Source organism: Sinocyclocheilus anshuiensis, unplaced genomic scaffold (assembly GCF_001515605.1).
Source record: "Sinocyclocheilus anshuiensis isolate Anshui unplaced genomic scaffold, SAMN03320099.WGS_v1.1 scaffold2198, whole genome shotgun sequence".
NCBI classification, from domain to species: Eukaryota; Metazoa; Chordata; class Actinopteri; order Cypriniformes; family Cyprinidae; genus Sinocyclocheilus; species Sinocyclocheilus anshuiensis.
The window spans coordinates 104417-124010 of record NW_015560625.1 but is presented as its reverse complement, the minus strand read 5'-3'; the positions used below and the strand labels follow the sequence as shown (position 1 = coordinate 124010).

General features: G+C 39.4%; 1 protein-coding gene across 1 annotated transcript in view; it reads left to right on the top strand.

The window, feature by feature from the left end:
- Positions 1-19594, top strand: part of LOC107681919 (band 4.1-like protein 3) — a 28271-nt gene that overhangs the window by 3845 nt on the left and 4832 nt on the right. Inside the window, exons 2-7 of the mRNA XM_016478290.1 lie at positions 9975-10099; positions 11615-11788; positions 13897-14001; positions 14085-14127; positions 14210-14285; positions 15075-15293. Coding sequence (XP_016333776.1) covers positions 9986-10099; positions 11615-11788; positions 13897-14001; positions 14085-14127; positions 14210-14285; positions 15075-15293 — 731 coding nt within the window. The 5' untranslated portion in view covers positions 9975-9985. The remainder of the gene's footprint in view (positions 1-9974; positions 10100-11614; positions 11789-13896; positions 14002-14084; positions 14128-14209; positions 14286-15074; positions 15294-19594) is intronic.

Genomic DNA, 19594 nt, shown 5'->3' with positions numbered 1-19594 from the left:
ATATATATATATATATATATATATGAGAAATTATATTTTGCACAAAGGAACTGAAGCCTGTTTTAGAGCTTTAGGATTTTATTGCATTGTTTAATTGTAATTAAAATAACGTAATTCCAAATTCTCATTAATATGTTTATTTTATATTTCAGTTATGATACTCTATTCTGAATTACAGTAATGAGTATGAGATTTACACTAGTAGTAAATCTGCTTAATTGTCATGAAAATAATGTCTGAAATGTAAAAAAAAAATCTTTAAATAGGATTTGTTTTCTTTATGCAAATATATAACGTCTCATTTCTTTCTTTGGATTTGTGTGAAATATGACCTTGAGATGTTCTTGACAGCTTTTGTGATATTATTTTGGTCCTCCGCATTAACTTTCAAATAGCATGAGATAAAAACATGAATATGGAAATAAGCTGTGTAACGATCGATCTGAAATAAGGGGAAAGGTGTGTGGTTTTAATGCTACGTTTGATGCTTCCCGAGCCTTTATAACTAACTGAAGTAGATGTTTATTCAGGATTTTTGATGTAGTCTGTACGTGTCTGACTACTGTACGTTACTTTTTGCTTATGCAACATCTAAAACTGTATGTCATGCAAATATGTAGAATGTGCACTAACTAATAGCTACTAAGTAACTAACTGACTCTAACTAGGAGTCAGCATATGTTTAAAACTTTAATTAGATTATATCATGTATTTTTTATTTAATATGAGTCGCATTTTCTGACACAAAAGCCCCATTCATTGATTTAATTTAATCGCTTAATTTACATGAATGTTTCATTAGCATGAACTTAAACTGATATTGCTTTAATATCAATGCATATAATTGATCAGAATTATATGCATTGATGAATCGTTCACTATAAGACCGTGAACATGAATTACATTTATGCATTTAGCAGAATCGGATGCTTTAATCCAGAGCAATTTACAAAAGAGAAATAAAAACGATTTGTCAAAGAGCCAACAATGTTTATAATATGCAATGCTAAATTTATGTAAAAAAAATAAGTTTATTTTGCATACAGAAATTGAAGCCTGTTTTACAGCTTTAAGATCTTTTTGCTTCATTTAATTATCTTGAAAATAATGCAACTCCCAAATTCTCATTAATATGTCTGTTTTCCTTTTTGTTATTTTACATTATGACAGTTATGATGCATTACAGTAATGATTTTTTTTGCTTTACGATAGTATGCACTTTACAAATGTGCATAATTGTCATGAAAATAATGCTTAAAAGTGTAAAAAAACAAAAAAATACAATAGACTTCATTTTCTCTTTGTGTCAAATGTCTCATTTATATCTTTTGATACATTTATGCATCCAGCAGATGCTTTTATCCAAAGTGACTTACAAACGAGGAACAAAAATAATTAGTCAGAGAGCCAACAACAATGGCAAGTTTATTAGACAACCGGATTAGGAAGCAAGCTAGAATTAGTATTACGTAAAGAGTCGGTTTTGGTTTTCATGTTGAGTTCCAGAGAAATGAAAGAGAGAATCTGTAACTGTCCTCCAGCTCAGGGCGAGGGAGGAACCGCTTTCCAGCGAGTGCAAACTCGTCTTTTCTCTGTTATTTTGGTGCGCTGCCATCCGTTAGTTGAGTTACAGACACAGATCTCCCTTCACTGTCTTACTGGATGTGTGTGTGAGAGAGTGAGGCTCTTTCAGACACTTGCAGTGAGAGTAAAGCACTGCAGCTGATGTAAGTCAGTAGTTTTGGGGAGTTATGAGCTGTTGTGAGCGCTTGCAGATTTACTGGAGTATAAATAAAGACTTTCTGCTACTGAAAGAGGCCTGAAGATTCAAGCGATAGTTCAGCCAAAAATGAAAATGTGCTGTAAATGTGCTCACCCTCAGTCCATCCTAGATCAGGACGAGTTTGTATTTGGAGAAATGCAGCATTGCATCAATGGATGCTCTGCAGTGAATGGGTGCCGTCAGAATGAGCTGTTTGGACTCTCATTCTGACGGCACCCATTCACTGCAGAGCATCCATTGCTGAGACACTGATGCAATGCTGCATTTCTACAAACCTGATGAAGAAACAAACTCATCTATTCCCATTGTCTTACAGTGTCTTTTCAGTATTAATTTCTCTTTCTATGTATCAGGCACTTAATTTGACTTTATAAATAATGATCTTCTATTTTCTAACATTTCCACTTCTGCTCTTACTTGTCTACTTCTCTTGTTTATTCAATAGTAATATTTTTGCTCCTCCATGATAAACATGCAAGAGATCGAGTGCGACATTTAGAGGCCTGTGTGTATCAAATACAATATAGCAGGCTTTATAGGGTTAAACTGTTTTTCTTGCTCTCAGTTGTCTTATTGAGAAAACTACAAATAGCCACAGTGATGAGCAAATGCGTCGGCATCTTCGAGTTTAGCATGTTAATACTTCACAAAATCTTTAGCAGATTTAGTTTAATGCCTCTAAATCTGAAAACAGCTCCACCCAGGGAGCCTCCATCTGTTAAAAGCAGAGTAAAGGAACATTAGAGGCACGCTCATCCGTCCTCCGTCGCTCTGTAGAGCCGAACACGAGCTGAGGTTTGTGTGAAGCTTTAAAGCGTGCAGTTAAACAGACCTCAGTCCCTGCAGGACGACCACGACTTTAACACAGACGCTTCATTCGTGTGCATTACAGATCTGAAGTTAGTGCTGTTGCATGTATATACAGTGACCACAGGACGTATTAATACACTTATAATGTCAAAACAGGATTAACAAAGAGAAAAGATCAGTATTTGAGAAACACAAATAAATAGAGTAAAAAAATTTTTTTGGGAATTAAAATCGTGACATATCTTCATATTGCTTATATATTTGAAATAGCTTTTTGGCTGTGTGTTAATTTACCTTGAGCGTCTGTTTAATTTGAAAATTGTGTAATAACAATATTTAATATATTTGAATAATTTTATAAAAAAAATTACAAATTGACACAACACAAAGAATTTACAGATAAACAAGACATCCAAGTAAAAAAAAAAAAGACATGTTATTATAGGGGGGTTACAAAAACGAAGTAAATTAAATAAAAATAAAATATATATAAAAATGAATTGAGACAGCATTTCAGGGTTTTACATTTCAATTAACTTGAAATCTGTAGCTAATAAATATTTATTTTTTTTTAATTCTTGACTCTCTTTCATACTTTTAAGAGAGTGAAGAAAAAATATTTCGACCTTAAAAAATGGTTTAAAATATTTGTATATAATAATTTTATCATTTTAATTGTATACTAGTAATAATAATAATTTTACTAATTTAGCTTAAAATACAATTAAAATAAATAAAATGATTGATTAATAAATAAATTACATTTAATTTCAAGTAAATAAATGAGTAAATTACAATAAAATAAATTGAGCACAATAAATAAATAAATAGAGACAACATTTCAGGGTTTTACATTTCAATTAACTTTAAATCTGTAGCTAATAAATAATTCTAGTTTTTTTTCAGTATCTTTAAGAGAGTCAAGAAAAAATATGGTTTAGAATATTTTTATATAATAATTTTATCATTTTAATTGTATAATAATAATGTTAAGTTACTCCTTTTGCTTTTATGTATATGAAATTTACCAAATAATATAATAGGGTTCACCAGAATTATTATTTTTTTATTCTAAATGTATAAAAACATCTTTGCTCGTAATATACTGGTAGATGTTTTACACTATTCCTCCTGCGTCACAGCGGCTCGTTTGATCTGGCGCTCTCAGCTGTTACGTACAGTGCGTGCGGTGACGTGAGTTTGAATCCTCCGCTAGTCTATCAGTCCAGCTAGTGCCGCTGAGAGCGGAGACTCCCGCCCGCTGTGGCCGCTGTCAGACGCTCCGCTGTCGGTGAGAGAGGAGCGCAGAGCCCGAGGAGCGAAACGCCGTGGCGCGTACGGTAACGTTCAGGCGTTTTGTGTTGTTTTCCAGCGTTTGCAAACGTGTTTGATTGACATGTTTTCCTACAGAGGCACTGAACGTTCAGAATGAAATAAATCTGTCGGTTTGTTCGGTTCAGTGGCGTTTATGTTTAAAAGGTGCAGCAGCGAAACATCTGCGCGTTCAGTATAATAATATTACCTTCGCGATTATTTAATATTACAGATGTTTTATGAGGACACGTGTATATAGCCTGATTCCTGCGCTGTCAAACGAAAACCAAAAACTGGGCCGAGAAATACAGAAAGCTTGAGATTTTGATGTATGCATTTTATGATTACTATTATTTTTGACGCGTCCGTTAGTTGCGCACGTATTTTTTGGCGCGTTTTGTGATTTTAAATACCCGGAACGCTTGACAGAATTGATCCGTTTTGATGTGGAAAGCATACTATGGAAATTAAACAAATACATTTCACAAATAATTCCAACGAAATAGTAACAAATTGAATTAGAGAACTGTAGAAAAGTAGTGGAAAAACTGAAATAGTATTTTCATAGTAGTATTATTTTTTTTAGTGTAGTATTATTTTTTTTAGTGTTCTGGACTCTGGAATCCTCATTGGTCAAAGGATGAACACGTCTTAAGAAAATTTAAGACTAAGAACCATAACTATGAAGATTTATTGAACCCGATCTCATGGCAATTTGTACATATTTGACAAGGTAGCTAATTTGTACGAATTCATACGACCTCACTTGTACGAAAGGACCACACCTGACTCCACCCTAAACTAAACCATCACAGAAATCGTACAAAATTAGCCACCTCGTAAAACACGTACGGCGTTTTTTTTTTCTGCAAATCGTATGAATTCGTACAAAGGACCACACCTAACTCCACCCCAAAACGTAACCATCACAGAAATAGTACGAATTAACCACCTCGTAAAACACGTACGGCGTTTTTTTTTTCTGCAAATCGTATGAATTCGTACAAAGGACCACACCTAACTCCGCCCCAAAACGTAACCATCACAGAAATCGTACAAAATTAGCCACCTCGTAAAACACGTACGTCGTTTTTTTTTCCTGCAAATCGTATGAATTCGTACAAAGGACCACACCTAACTCCACCCCAAAACGTAACCATCACAGAAATAGTACGAATTAACCACCTCGTAAAACACGTACGTCGTTTTTTTTTTTCTCGCAAATCGTATGAATTCGTACAAAGGACCACACCTAACTCCGCCCCAAAACGTAACCATCACAGAAATCGTACAAAATTAGCCACCTCGTAAAACACGTACGTCGTTTTTTTTTTTCTCGCAAAACCTATGAATTCGTACAAAGGACCACACCTAACTCCGCCCCTAAACGTAACCATCACAGAAATAGTACGAATTAGCCACCTCGTAAAACACATACGTCGTTTTTTTTTTCTCGCAAAACCTATGAATTCGTACAAAGGACCACACCTAACTCCGCCCCAAAACGTAACCCATCACAGAAATAGTACGAATTAACCACCTCGTAAAACACGTACGTCGTTTTTTTTTTTCTCGCAAATCGTATGAATTCGTACAAAGGACCACACCTAACTCCGCCCCAAAACGTAACCATCACAGAAATCGTACAAAATTAGCCACCTCGTAAAACACGTACGTCGTTTTTTTTTTTCTCGCAAAACCTATGAATTCGTACAAAGGACCACACCTAACTCCGCCCCTAAACGTAACCATCACAGAAATAGTACGAATTAGCCACCTCGTAAAACATGTACGAATTGGTTGTGAGATAGCGTTGGATTTATTATAAGTGTGTTGTAGTTTTGTCGTCTGCCACTTTAAATGCTCAGCTCGTTAAAGTCAGTGGATTCTGATTGGCTGTCTGTGTTTTTAATCGTTCACCATCTGGAAAAAAAAAACGTTCTGAAACTAATAGTTTCCTTAATTAAAACGGTATAGTTATAGAAATCGACCTTGGTGTGACGTGTGAACGGCTCGTAATTTTTGCTGCAACTTTTGCATTGTCTTACGTTTTTGCAATTCATTATCCTAATTAAAATCAGTTATTTGTTGCTTTATGACATCATGATTTACACCTTGTTTACACTTGTAATGCAGTGTGACAAAACTAGAGCTTCAAGTACAGTAAAAGCAGCCGTAGTGCAGACGACTTTGTCGATTTGACAGAGAGACAGTGTTTAGATCATGTTTCTTGAATTCCAAGAGTCACTTTTAGAATGTAGCTGATTGTAAATCAAGATTCTGTATTGATCCAGAGACACAGGACTGAGTGTGTGTGTGAGTGTGTGTGTGTGTGTGTGTGTGTGTGAGTGTGTGTGTGTGTGTGAGTGTGTGTGTGAGTGTGAGTGAGAGTGTGTGTGTGAATGTGGGCAAAGTTTCTTCAGAAATGTGTTGTATAACTTGATTTGCAGTATGTTTATTGCAGGTTGAAGTAAGTTTCCCACTTAATGATGGTAGTTTATGACTCGACCTTCACCCTTCTGATTACCAACACAGATTTTTAACCACTACACCACAGAAACCTCATATGAGGTGGGTTCTGTAGACTGGAGTGTTTAGCCTATAAGTGATAATTTTCATAATCTTCTGCTCACCAAGGCTGCATTTATTTGATCAAAAATACAGAAAAAATTGTGAAATATTATTCCAGTTTAAAATAACTGTTTTCTATGTGAATATCTGTTAAACTGTAATATATTTCTATGATCAAAGCTGTATTTTCAGCATCATTACTCCAGTCTTCAGTGTCACATGATCTTCAGAAATCATTCTAATATGCTGATTTGCTGCTCGAGAAACATTTCTGATTATTATCAATGTTGAAAACAGTCGTGCTGCATAATATTTCTGTGGAAACTGATACATTTTATTTTTCAGGATTCACAGATGAATAGAAAGTTCAAAAGAGCAGCATTTCTGTAACATTATCAATGTCTGTACTGTCACTTTTGATACATTTAATGCATCCTTGATGAATATATAGGCTAAAAAGTATTAAAAATCTTACTCTAAACTTTTGAATGGTTTCTAATGAGTAATGATGCTGAAAATTCAGCTTTGATCACAAAAATAAATTACATTTTAACAGAGATTCACATAGAAAGCAGATATTTTAAATTATAATAATATTTCACAGTTTTTACTGTATTTTTGATTAAATAAATGCAGCCTTGGTGAGCAGAATAAAATCTATTCCAAACTTTTGACCGGTGGTGTGTAATTATTCGTTTTTAAGTAATATCCAGTGTTTTGTTTATTTACAGTATGCAGTCATTCTTGTGAAGCTCAATGTGAAATTGAATAATAAGGGAATTAACACAAACAAACCCTTGAACTCTGTGTTATCTGGTCACAGACGGCTCAGACTGCCTCTCCATTCGTTTTCGATGGGGTGGAAGTTAAGCCTTTAAGAAGGTTTAACCCATCTGTGCCTAGTTAATGGGTTTCAGGTCAGGACGGGTCGTATGTCTCCAGGGTCTTCTGTTTGGACAGGTTTTACACAGACTTGTTGAGAGCGACGGAGGATTTGGTGTAAAGGCTTTCAGAAATGTGCGTATTTCACAGCTCAGTGTGTTTCTGACTGGATATATGGATGTGTTTTATTGCTCCCTGAAGGGAAATTCCTGAAATATTCCAGAAAGTGAGTGAACTGTAAGCTGCCCTTCTGAATTTATGAAAAGAGATGGCGTTTTTATTACTTGAGCAATAGTAGTACTTGTGAAATAATTCATGTGGATTGTAATAGCTGTCTTCATTTATGAACAGATATCAATGTATTTGCATCAAAATCGTTTTCAAATATGAAGAAAGAAGGCAGCTAACAGAAGTATTTCATGTAAAAATACAGAGCAGAATGTGAACCAAATATGTCAAGATGAGACTTTTTAATTACGTTCATTTTTATTAATGTTGCGGTTTATTTTTGTCCCTTTTAATGCATTCTGCCCCTTTAAGTGTTTTTTATATTCAAATCCATTAATTTTTAAGTCAGCATGCATTCATCCGTGTGGAACTCATTGGTATGTTTTTCTTCAGCTATTTTTAGCCACCTGTGTTCAAGTGCACATAATTTCAGTTCCAGAGTGATTTTCATTGTAATTGCGTTCATAATCACAGCACGGCCACTGTGGCTCTTCATCATTATTCATGAGTGTTTCATCTGTTTAATAGGAAAGAAACATCAGCATCTCTGTCCTTGGCTGACATCTCTTATTTTGTTCTGCGATGTTGAGCGGATCTGGAGGGCCGTTTGCTTGTTTTGTTCCTGCGGTTCAGTTTGACCTACATTTCTGCACCAGGCCGTTAAAGTTCAGGGAGTCAGTCTGACAGAATGCAGTCGCAGCTATTCCTGCGGTTTTCCACGACTGCTATCCAGAATCCACCGATGGTTTCCATCACTGTCACGCCTCTGAAGAGAGATTACAAACCACTCACACATCAGGCCCTTATGAAGCAGTGCTGAACAGTTGCTAGGGTGCTCTGAGTGGTTGCTGTGTGGGGTTACTATGGTGACTGCAGAAAATTCTCATTGCTTGGATGTTTGAGTGGTTGCTATGGGGTCACTGTGGTGTTCTGAGGGGTTGCTAGGGTGGTTGCAGAAAATGATGGTTGCTAGAGAGTCGCTAGGATGTTCTGAGTGTTTGCAGTGGAGTTATTCGGGTGTTCTGAGTGGTTAAAAAATAAAAAATCCTGGTTGCTAGTGTTACTCGTTTTCTTGAGAGGTTGCTAAGGGGATGCTAGGGTGTTTTGAATGGTTACTAGGGTGGTTGCAGAAAATTCTGGTTGATATAGTGTTACTAGGGTGTTGTGAGTGGTTGCTAAGGGATTGCTTGGGTGTTCTGAGTAGTTGCTATGGGGTTGCTAGGGTGATTGCAGAACATTCTGGTCTCTAGGATGTTCTGAGTGGTTGCTAGGGTGTCCTGAGTGGTTACTAGGGTGGTTGCAGAAAATTCTGGTTACTCATTTTCTCGAGAGGTTGCTAAGGGGATGCTAGGGTGTTTTGAATGGTTGCTAGGGTGCTTGCAGAAACTTCTGGTTGCTAGGATGTTCTGAGTGATTACTATGGGGTTGCTAGGGTGTTCTGAGAGGTTACTAGGGTGGTTGCAAAAAATTCTGGTTGCTATAGTGTTACTAGGGTGTTGTGAGTGGTTGCTTGGGTGTTCTGAGTAGTTGCGATGGGGTTGCTAGGGTTGTTGCAGAAAATTATTGTTGCTAGGACGTTCTGAGTGGTTGGTATGGGATTACTAGGGTGTCCTGAGTGGTTACTAGGGTGATTGTAGAAAATTCTGGTTACTAGGGTGTTGTGAGTGTTTGCGAAGGGGTTTCTTGAGTAGTTGATATGAGGATGCTAGGGCAGTTGTGAAAAATCTGGTTGCTAGGGGTTTACTTGGGTGTTCTGAGTGGTTGCTGTGTGGTTGCTACAGTGTTATGAGTGGTTGCTAAGGGGCTGCTTGGGTGTTCTGAGAAGTTGCTAGGGTGGTTGCTAGGGGGTTACTAGGGTTGCTAAGGGGTTGCTTGGGTGGTTGTAAAATATTCTTGTTGCTGTGAGGTTACTAGGGTGTTCTGAGGGGTTGCTAAATGGTTTTTTTAGCCACTTCCTTGTCTGTCATTGGTCAGTCAGACAGCTCGTCTCGTCCTGAACCGTCCATGTGTCACAGATGAGTGTTTGTCAATGTGTTTGAGTGTTGCTGCTTGTTACTGAATCTTCAGCGACTTGTTGATCGTCACAGATAAACACAGCACCGTCGCTTTAGCTGGCATGTTGTGTAACGGAACACGCTCTTCTTAACTGCAGTCTGAATGTCAGGCGTCTGTCTGTGATTCCTGTCCGTCATTCCTGCTGCGTTCTTGGAGTCCCTGTGCTTTCAAAAATACAGCGTAAACATCACGCTAAATATAAACTCCCGCGTGTTCCTGTGCTCAGATTCCCACATTAACACACGGCTCATTCCAGTCAAGAAGCAGTCTAGTGCAGTTGTGAAATGTCTAAAGATTGGCACCCTGAATATATCTGCTTGTGTCGTTTCAGTGTAACTGGCCATGACGACGGATCCAGGCTCAGAATCGGAGCAGTCGCACACAGAATCCAAACGACCGCAGACCGACGACACGCAGCGACCGGCATCAGGAGGCGGCCTGGACGCACAGCAGCAGGTCAGAGCTTTCCTCACGTACACCTGCTCTACGTCATTATCACACTATCAGTAGACAACTGTCAGCTTTATATAGAAAATATCGATTTCTCATTTTGATGCACCAATGTCAATTCTCAAATCCCAAGAATCAATCTCTGCTGTTTTCATTTGATGCATGAACAAACATTATTTGTATCGCCTCCCATTCAATAAATCACAATAAGCTTTTTGATATGAAACAAAGTCTCAGCTTTCAAATTCTATCAGTTTTATCACTCAATTCAATTTGTGGCTCTTTACTGTGTGCTGACAGATGCTGGAGTGAAGCGATCATCTCTTCCTCTTTACTACTAGTTATAGCACCAAATAAACATGAACGAACAGCAGAAGAAACAGAACAACTCACTGAAATCAGTCCTGAATCATGTTATCCATCAATCAGTGATTCAGCTGCGGAAAGACGTCAATAAAACAGCTTGAGATCAATAATGTCGCGTAACTTCACATTTACTTCAGAAAAGACATTTGGTGACCATAAACTTGATAGTCAGCTAGAAAAAAAAATCTCTGGAGAGGAGCATTTTGATAAACATATGCACTATATTACATGCTCATCATATTTTTACTTAACCTCTTCTTCTATATTAGGGTTAGGGTGTTGTATATATATCTTAAATGAAGAAAATTAGATATTTTCATACCTGCATACTTAAGAGTTTAAATTCATCTGTTTTTCTATTTTTTAAGTAAAATATTTATTTATTTTATTTATATTATAGATTCATTTTTAGATTAACTAAATGTATATCTATTTATATGTTTATTAAATCTGTTAAAAACATTTTTTTATAATTTTATTTTATATGAATTTTTTTTTTTAGAATTTAAATCTATTTTTAATGAGACTGACATTTAAATGATACATTAGGTCAGAGTTGTTATAGTTAACTAAAACCATAAAAAAAATGTTGCTTGAAATAAAATAATATTTTAAAAACTTCTTTTAATTCAGCTAGTTGCCATTTCTAATTTTTATTTAGTTTAACCTGATGTACTAAAGCGGAAATAAAATTAATAAAAACTATATAGACATATTTCAAAAGAAAATAAATAAAAGAAATGAATAAAAATAGTAAAGACAACAAAATGAATAAAACTTTCGAATTAAAATAAAACAGAAAATTTATAATATATATATATAAACTAATTAGCGATGTTTGTCAGGACTTATTTATGGACCCAGAAAAACGTTTACAACTTTTTTTTAATCACAAGTACATTTGAAGAATCTTTTATAGAATTGTTTAGTCTAGTCTTAGTCGAGTTTTATAAAAAGTTTGTTTGTATTATGCTGTATTTATGATATTATGTTTTTGAATGTTTATTTTGCATCTGCCATGTAATAGCCAATGAAGCTGATATGGCAGTGAATTTAAATGCAATCAACCAATTCAAACTGTTAATAAACTGTAATAGTGTCTCAGTGATCCTAAAATAAGGCTGATTTAGATATTTTGATGCTGTGTTCCCGCAGGGTCAGTCAGAGGTCAGATCGGCTCATCAGCAGCAGCACGAGGACGACTACGTTTCCCAGAAGTCTTTGAGCAGCAGACTCTCCTGGTCAGCGCTAGGAAGGACTCACAGACTGAAGGTCATGGAGTGTAAGGTCAGACTGCTGGATGGCACTGACTACACCTGCACCGTGGAGGTGAGTGATGATGATGAAGGACAGAGAGTGAATGGACTGTCATGGAAGGATAATTTCTGTGACGAGTTCATGAAATCAGGACACAATTCAAACTAAAACAGGTCTAGCTCAACTGTTATCAAACGACCGTACAAAGTTTTGTGCAAAAATATTGTTTGGTTTATATATCAATATGACTTAATAATAATCATTATAATAAAAAATATTATTTTAAAGTAAAAATATTAAACAAAATAAGAATAAATATATTAATATTTGAATACTATTGTACTTGCAATTAAAGAAATATATTTAATAATTTTATTTTACACTAAAACTAATATTTTTGTCTTAATTTCTTCATCTTTAATACCTTTGTGATTCATTAGTCACACTAAACCATATTGCAATGTTTTTTAATTATTTTTTATTCTTTTTTTTTTTTTTTTGAATAACCATTCAGCACTAATATAGTTGTATTCAAATTTTGTGAAAAAATCATTAATAATGAAAATCAGCCGTTTAAATCAGCCAATTTTTCTGATTTAAAATTATGATTGTGATTTAAAATGCTTTAGGAAAGCGCTTTAGGTTTGCTGTGTTTTGCACAATTTGGCCAAAAAAAAAAAAAATCATATTATAGTTATAAACCAATATGACTATAAAATATTATTGGTTTTGATTATTGGTGTTATTAAACATATTAAAATAAGAAATATTGTAATACAAATGCACAGTGAAATAAAAGTAGAATTTAGTAATACTAATAAAAAAAAAAAAATCATTTTATTTGTGCTATAAAAACCAAAAAAATGACGGTACTAATAGTTGTTGAAATTTTGGAATTTGTTATTTACAAGGCAAATTCTGATTGTGATTTTATTTTGATTAATCATTTAGTTGTAATCAGATTTTGTGTACAAATGTTTTTACCTCAGGTTTAAAATATTTACCCACATTTGCACCCAAATAAAAAGCGTGGTGCATTAAAGCATACCAGAGCTGATTCTCTGGATCTTCAATCACAAACACACACTCTGAAGCGCTCATAATAGCATATTATTCGTTTGTAAACATGATTTATCTGCGCCAGGCTTGATTCTCAGAGGAAAGTGCTTCTGAAGTGCATTAAGATTATAAATTCTAAATGGGGCAAAACAGATTTGTTGATTTAATAAAGACTTAAATTCACAATCTCTTAGTTCGGGGGAAAAGATTCTTAATCTTTTTTTTTTTAATGTATTTATTCATTTTTGTCAGCCACAACCCCTTTGATATTTTTATTCGAATTATTTACATTTTTGTTTTTAATTTAATTATTTTATTTTAATTGTTATATATATTTACGTTTATTTTTAAATGTTATATATTTAAAGTCCCCCTTAGATTTAAAGTTCATATTTCAATAATTTAGCAACATATTAGCATGTTCATGGTTGATGTGGATTAATTGTCACATGACATGCAGCTATAAAAAAAATTATTTTACCTTTTTATCATTTTTCAACTCAAATCCAGTTCACCCAAAAATTAAAATCTTGTCATCATTTATTCAAACCTGTTATTTTAGTATCATTGAAATGCTATTATACTGTAGTTTATTAATATTTTGAATGAATAATTCGTTTTTGTATCTTTATATTTTCCATTTTCATTTTAGTTATAGTGATTTTGTTGTGTGTTTTTGCCTTTTTTTGTAGTTTGTATTTATTTATTTGTGTGTATATTTTTTATTAATTTTTATTTCAGTTTTAATGAAATCATGTTACATCATGCAACTAATTTTAAATGTTGAAATACACATTTAGTAAATAAAATAAAAAAAAGGTTTAAAAATATAAAAAGTTTAAAAAATGAGTTATTTGTTCTATTGAACGCAAAGGAAGATATTTTGAAGTATGTTGGGAACCAAACCGTTGTGGTTCCCATTGACTTCCATTTATATGGACAAAAAATACAATGGAAGTCAATGGAAACCAGAACTATTTGGTTGCCAGCATTCTTCTTTTGTCTTCCACATCAAGTCATACAGGTTTGAGGGACATGAGGACGAGTAAATGATGACAGAATGATGATTTTTGGCTGCACTGTGCCTTTAATGGATCTCTGCGTGTGTTTGTGTGCAACAGAAAAGAGCGAAAGGTCAGGTGCTGTTCGATAAGGTTTGCGATCACCTGAATCTTCTGGAGAAGGACTATTTCGGCATTACACACCGGGACGCTGAAAACCAGAAGGTGTTTGTCAGTCTTCGTCCTCTGATCTGGTTTCATGTCTCTCTGCCTGTTTTTCAATGCCGAACCTCCTGCTTTTCCCACAGAACTGGCTGGACGCTTCCAAAGAGATGAAGAAGCAGATCATCAGTACGTCTTTCCCTAACAGACTCCTTCTTTGTCTCCATCCAAACGTCTTCGAGTTCTTACAGGAAGTTCTCTTGTTTTTCAGCTGGTCCCTGGAACTTTGCCTTCAGCGTGAAGTTTTATCCTCCCGATCCGGCGCAGCTCTCCGAGGACATCACCAGGTCTGCTTGTGATATATATAAATTTTTTTTTTCAGCTCTTATTTTAGTATCGAGATATTATTTTTTTATATATTGAATCCATTTTCATTTTAATTTTGTTTAAAAAAAAAAAACATTTTGTTGTGCATTTTTATCTTTTTTCAAATATGTCTATGTAGTTTTTATCAATTTTTTTAATTATTATAAATATAAAAATGTTATTCTTATCTTAATGTAATTAAATAATAATAATAATAACAAAGTTGCTAAAGCAAGATTTCTCATTTTCATTTAATTTAACTTGATGTACCAAAATAACCAAAACTGAAACTGAAATAATGCAAAATAATTCGTAAAATAAATACTTTTATTAATATTTTGACATTTTTATTATATTTTTAATAATAATAAAAATTAAATAATTTATTAATTCATTCATTATCAAAAACTACATTGCAAAAAAAACTGTGACAAAAATGCACAACAAAATGACAAAAAATGTAACCAAACTTAAAATACATAAATAAAAACTAATTCAAATTATAAAAATTAAAAAAAACTATAATTGTATCTCAGTGATGGTAAAATAATGCTGGTGCTAGCCTGTGCTGTTTTAGTAGAGTTTTTATTAGCATAATAGTCGGACCTCAGCTGGATGACGTATAAACTCTCACACTCTCTCTCTCTCACACACTCTCTCTCTCTCTGTGTCTCTCTCTGTGTGTGTGTGTGTCTCTCTCTCTCTCTCTCTCTCTCTCACTCTCTCTCTGTGTCTCTCTCTCTCTCACACACTCTCTCTCTCTCTCTCAGGTATTACCTGTGTCTGCAGCTGAGGGACGACGTGGTTTCTGGGCGTTTGCCGTGTTCTTTCACCACTCACAGCGTGTTGGGCTCCTACACGGTTCAGTCGGAGCTGGGTGACTATGACTCTGAGCTGCAGGGATCCGCTCATCTCAGCGACATACGTTTGGCCCCGAACCAGACCAAAGAGCTGGAGGAGAAAGTCCTGGAGCTTCACCGCAGCTGCAAGTGAGTTCCCTATCTGTCGGTCACTACGACTTATGTCGAACGACATATGGGGTCTCACTTGGGAGACCAATCATCTCTGAGTTTGAGAAACGCCAATGAGAATTGGCTAGTGGATTTTGCATGCTGAACCACTCCCCGTGCCTAAGGGTATATAAGGCGACAGCGCGCATCCACTCATTAGATTTTTGCTTCGGAGCCGAGTGGTTGCATTGAAAAGCTGTTATACTCCACAAAGCCATTCATCTGCTGTGTGTCGGGAAGCTGTTCTGGTTGGCGGTACGGCGCGAACAGCGGTGTCCCTTTCAGCGATTCCCCTGGGCACTTCAACTAAAAGAGCAGATTTCCTAAAAGAGCAAATCACGGACGATTTGCTTCTTTTTAAAGATGCAGTTTCGTCCGTGTCCTTCTGGATGTGGTCGTTTCCTGTCCTCTGACAACGGCCACGAGCATTGTCTTCATGTCTGGTCATTCAGCACGCTGAAGACGCGTTCGTGGATGGTTCATGCTCACACTGCGAGTGCATGACCATGGCAAAGCTGCGATCGCGTCGCTACGTTCTTAAAGGGAAAGGAGCAGACCCCTCTGTCACTACCCGTCCTGGTTTTTCTGCCACGAACAGAGGACCACCGGCTAGTGCTCTGGGAGATTTGAGGGTGACAGTAAGAGCTTCTCCGCCGGGCCACGCCCCACGGACCTCTCACTCCTTCCGCAACGTTTGTCCTGTGCGGCTGCTGAGTGATTTTGCTGGGCTGTCTTATGGTGGTCCCAGCATTTCATTTGGTGTGCCGCCGGGGATCAGATGTCAATTGCAGCATCAGGGGATGAACTATTGACCTCTGTGGATGAAGATTCGGCAGGGCTGCTCCCCTCGGGTGTTGTCGCCACTGCCGAATTGGACCCAGAGTTGATGGCCGTGCTTGCCCGGGCAGCCGTTAGCATTAGGTTGGAGGTGAATACACCCCCCAGCCCTGAGTGCTTGTGGCTGGACGAATGGTTTCTCAATGTAGAGCACGCAGCTCACAACCGCGTTCTGCTCTGGTTCCTTTCTTCCCGGAGGTGCATGAGGAAGTGACGTAGGCGTGGATGGCCCCTTTTATGGCCAGAAGCCGCTCGTCTCCTTCCTCCGTCCTCACTACCCTCGATAGCGGGGCAGCTAGGGGGTGCGTCGACATTCCCCAGGAGGAGAGAGCGATTGCAGTGCACCTGTGCCCGCAAAAAACGCCGCCACTTGGAGGAATAGTCCGCGTCTCCCGTCCAAAGCCTGTAAGCTGTTGGCGGCTCTCGCTGCCAAAGCTTACAGTGCTGCGGGCCAAGCTGCCTTTGTCCTGCATGCAATGGTGATCCTGCAAGTTCACCAAGCCAAGGCCTTGGGTACAAATGCACGAGGGTAGTACCTGCCCGAGGTTGATGCAGGAGCTGTGCACGGCGACTGACTTTGCCCTCTGGGCGACGGAAGTCACATCGCGGTCCCTCGGGAAGAGACATCATGCTGAGACATCGTCGAGGCCGGCGCGTCGAGCCCCATGCAGGAGAGCGGCGTCACATCCGGCCACTAGATTCTCTAGGAAGATGACGACGCGGCCCTGAAACGGGCAACCCGGAGATGTGGGAGACTACTCTTTAGGAGGTGGCGAGGTCAGCGCCGCTCCTTCCTCCGGAGGAGGGCCGGGCGGAGAATCTTTTGTTTCTTGTTTGGCTCAACGGTCAGCGGTAACCACATTGTCAAAGAAAGAGCAGTTTCCTTTTCCTCCGGGTTGCAAGGCTCGTGGGTCGACAGTGAGCGATGCACCGCTTCCTTACTCTCACCCATGATACCCCCTATCGCCAGTGGCCGAGAGGTCGCGGTTCGGAGACGCAACGCCTCTCCATGTGTCTCTGGCCAGTCCCTCCGGGGACTCGGGGAGTTTTGCTGTGATGACTCAGAACGCTAGGCCTTCTGGGCCACCCAGCACAACTCCCCATCGCAGCACCACTGCGGGTACATCGACTGTCCCTTTGGTGCCACTCATACGGAGTTTAGGAGCGTAGCTTGCGTTGCCCAACCCGTCCTGCTAGCTCATTCGGACGGTTCGACTCGGCTACACGATTCAGTTCACCAGGCAACCTCCCAAGTTCAATGGCGTTCTCGAGACTTCGGTGGCAGTCCGAGACGCCTCTGTCTTGTGCGAGGAGATTGCTGTCCTGTTGGCGAAGGATGCAATCGAGCCGGTCCCTCCAGCCAAGATGAGGAAGGGGTTTTACAGCCCTTACTTCATCGTACCCAAGAAAAGCTGTGGCCTTCGACCTATTTTGGATCTGCGAGTCTTGAATCGAGCCCTTCACAAGCTCCCGTTCAAGACGTTGACGCAGAAACATATTATCAAATGCGTTAAAGCCCAGGATTGGTTTGCAGCGATCGACCTGAAGGACGCGTACTTTCATATCTCAATCCTTCCTCGTCACAGACCGTTCCTGCGGTTTGCGTTCGAGGGTCGGGCATGACAGTACAAGGTCCTCCCCTTTGGGCTCTCCTTGTCCCCCCGTGTTTTCACGAAAGTCGCGGAGGGCGCCCTTGCCCCACTATGGGAAGTGGGCATCAGGATCCTCAACTATCTCGATGACTGGGCATCATATGGCACCCGCATCCAGATCTATGGAACCTCCTCGTGTGGCTTCTGGATGGGACGTGGCAGACCTAGTGATCTGCCACCAGCGGTGGTAGACACTATCACTCAGGCTAGAGCTCCCTCAACGAGGCAGGCCTATGCTTTGAAGTGGAGTCTGTTCACGAATTGGTGTTCTTCTGGTGAAGACCCCCGGACATGCTCGGTTAGAGTCGTGCTTTCTTTCCTGCAAGAAAGGTTCTGGCGTAGGCTGTCACCCTCCACCTTGAAAGTGTATGTTACTGCTATCGCAGCACATCACGATGCAGTGGACGGCTGGTCCCTGGGAAGGCATGACCTGATCGTTAGGTTCCAGAGGGGTGCCAGAAGGTTGAATCCTTCTAGGACACCCCAGATACCCTCCTGGGATCTCGCTGTTGTCCTGGCTGGAATTCAAAGGGGTCCCTTTGAGCTGCTTGCTTCAGTTGCGCTAAAGTTCCTGTCTCTCGAGACAGCGCTCCTGATCGTGCTCACTTCCATCAAGAGGGTCGGGGACCTCCAAGCATTTTCGAAAGGGAAGGCTGTCTCCAAGCAGAGGTTGGCCCACTGGATAGTGGATGCCATCGCCTTGGCGTACCGATCCCAAGGCGAGCCGTGACCCCTGGGGGTGAGAGCTCACTCCACTCGGAGTGTTGCCGCCTCCTGGGCACTGGCGCACGGCGCCTCTCTGGCAGACATCTGTCGGGCTGGGCGACACCTAACACCTTCGCGAGGTTTTACAACCTTCGTGTAGAGCCGGTTTCTTCCCGTGTGTTGGGTAGCAGGTAATTGGCGGGAAAATCTGGCTCGTTGTCACGCTTGCTGCGCCATTCCCTCTCACACGGGGATGCGAGCGCCTTTCTTCTCCCAGTAGAGTTCCCCGGTTGGCAAACCCTGGTCGAGCATCCTCCAGCACCCCCGTCAGTCAGACTTGGCAGAGCAGTCAGACACCAGGCCCAGTACTGATGTTAGCATGCCCGGTGTCCCGGCCAGCCCCTGTACTGGGCTAGGTGTCCCTATGGCTTGATTCCCTACGGGTAATCCCATAAGTGTATTCTTCCACGGTAAGGTTTCCCTCTCGGTAAACCAGTGTCTTCCCTTGACAGTCCCGCTCTGTCAGTCTCTTCTGGTAGTTGTTCCATCCCTACTCTAAGGTAGGACCTGCCTCAGAGACCCATTCCATATGTAGTACTGCCCCCTGGGTCAGTCCATATCAGGGATAACATGTCACCTCCCTACGGGTAGGATGTGGTCTCCGTAGCAAACTTTTTCCTTAAGGCTCGCTTCCCCATCGTTCTGCCAGGCTGAAAGAACAAATAGGAAAGATTTGAAGCAATCTTTCACTGAAGGTTGAAATCCCTTCCAAAAACTTGGACGGAACAGCAGCATGGCCTTCTCCACCAGCGATGTACTTAACTGTGGTCCCCTTCGGTACCAAGGTCAGTGAATTTGCGCTGGGGCTTTGGTAAGGTTATGACCTTAGCGTAGCTTTTGTGACGCGCTTCGGCTTGTCAACAATTGCAGCACCACAGGGTTGTGATGGTGTTCAGGTTGTGGCGTTTTCCATGGACCCCATATGTCGTTCGACATAACTCGTAGTGTCTGACAGATAGGGAACGTCTTGGTTACGTACGTAACCCTCGTTCCCTGATGGAGGGAACGGAGACGTTAGGGCCCCAT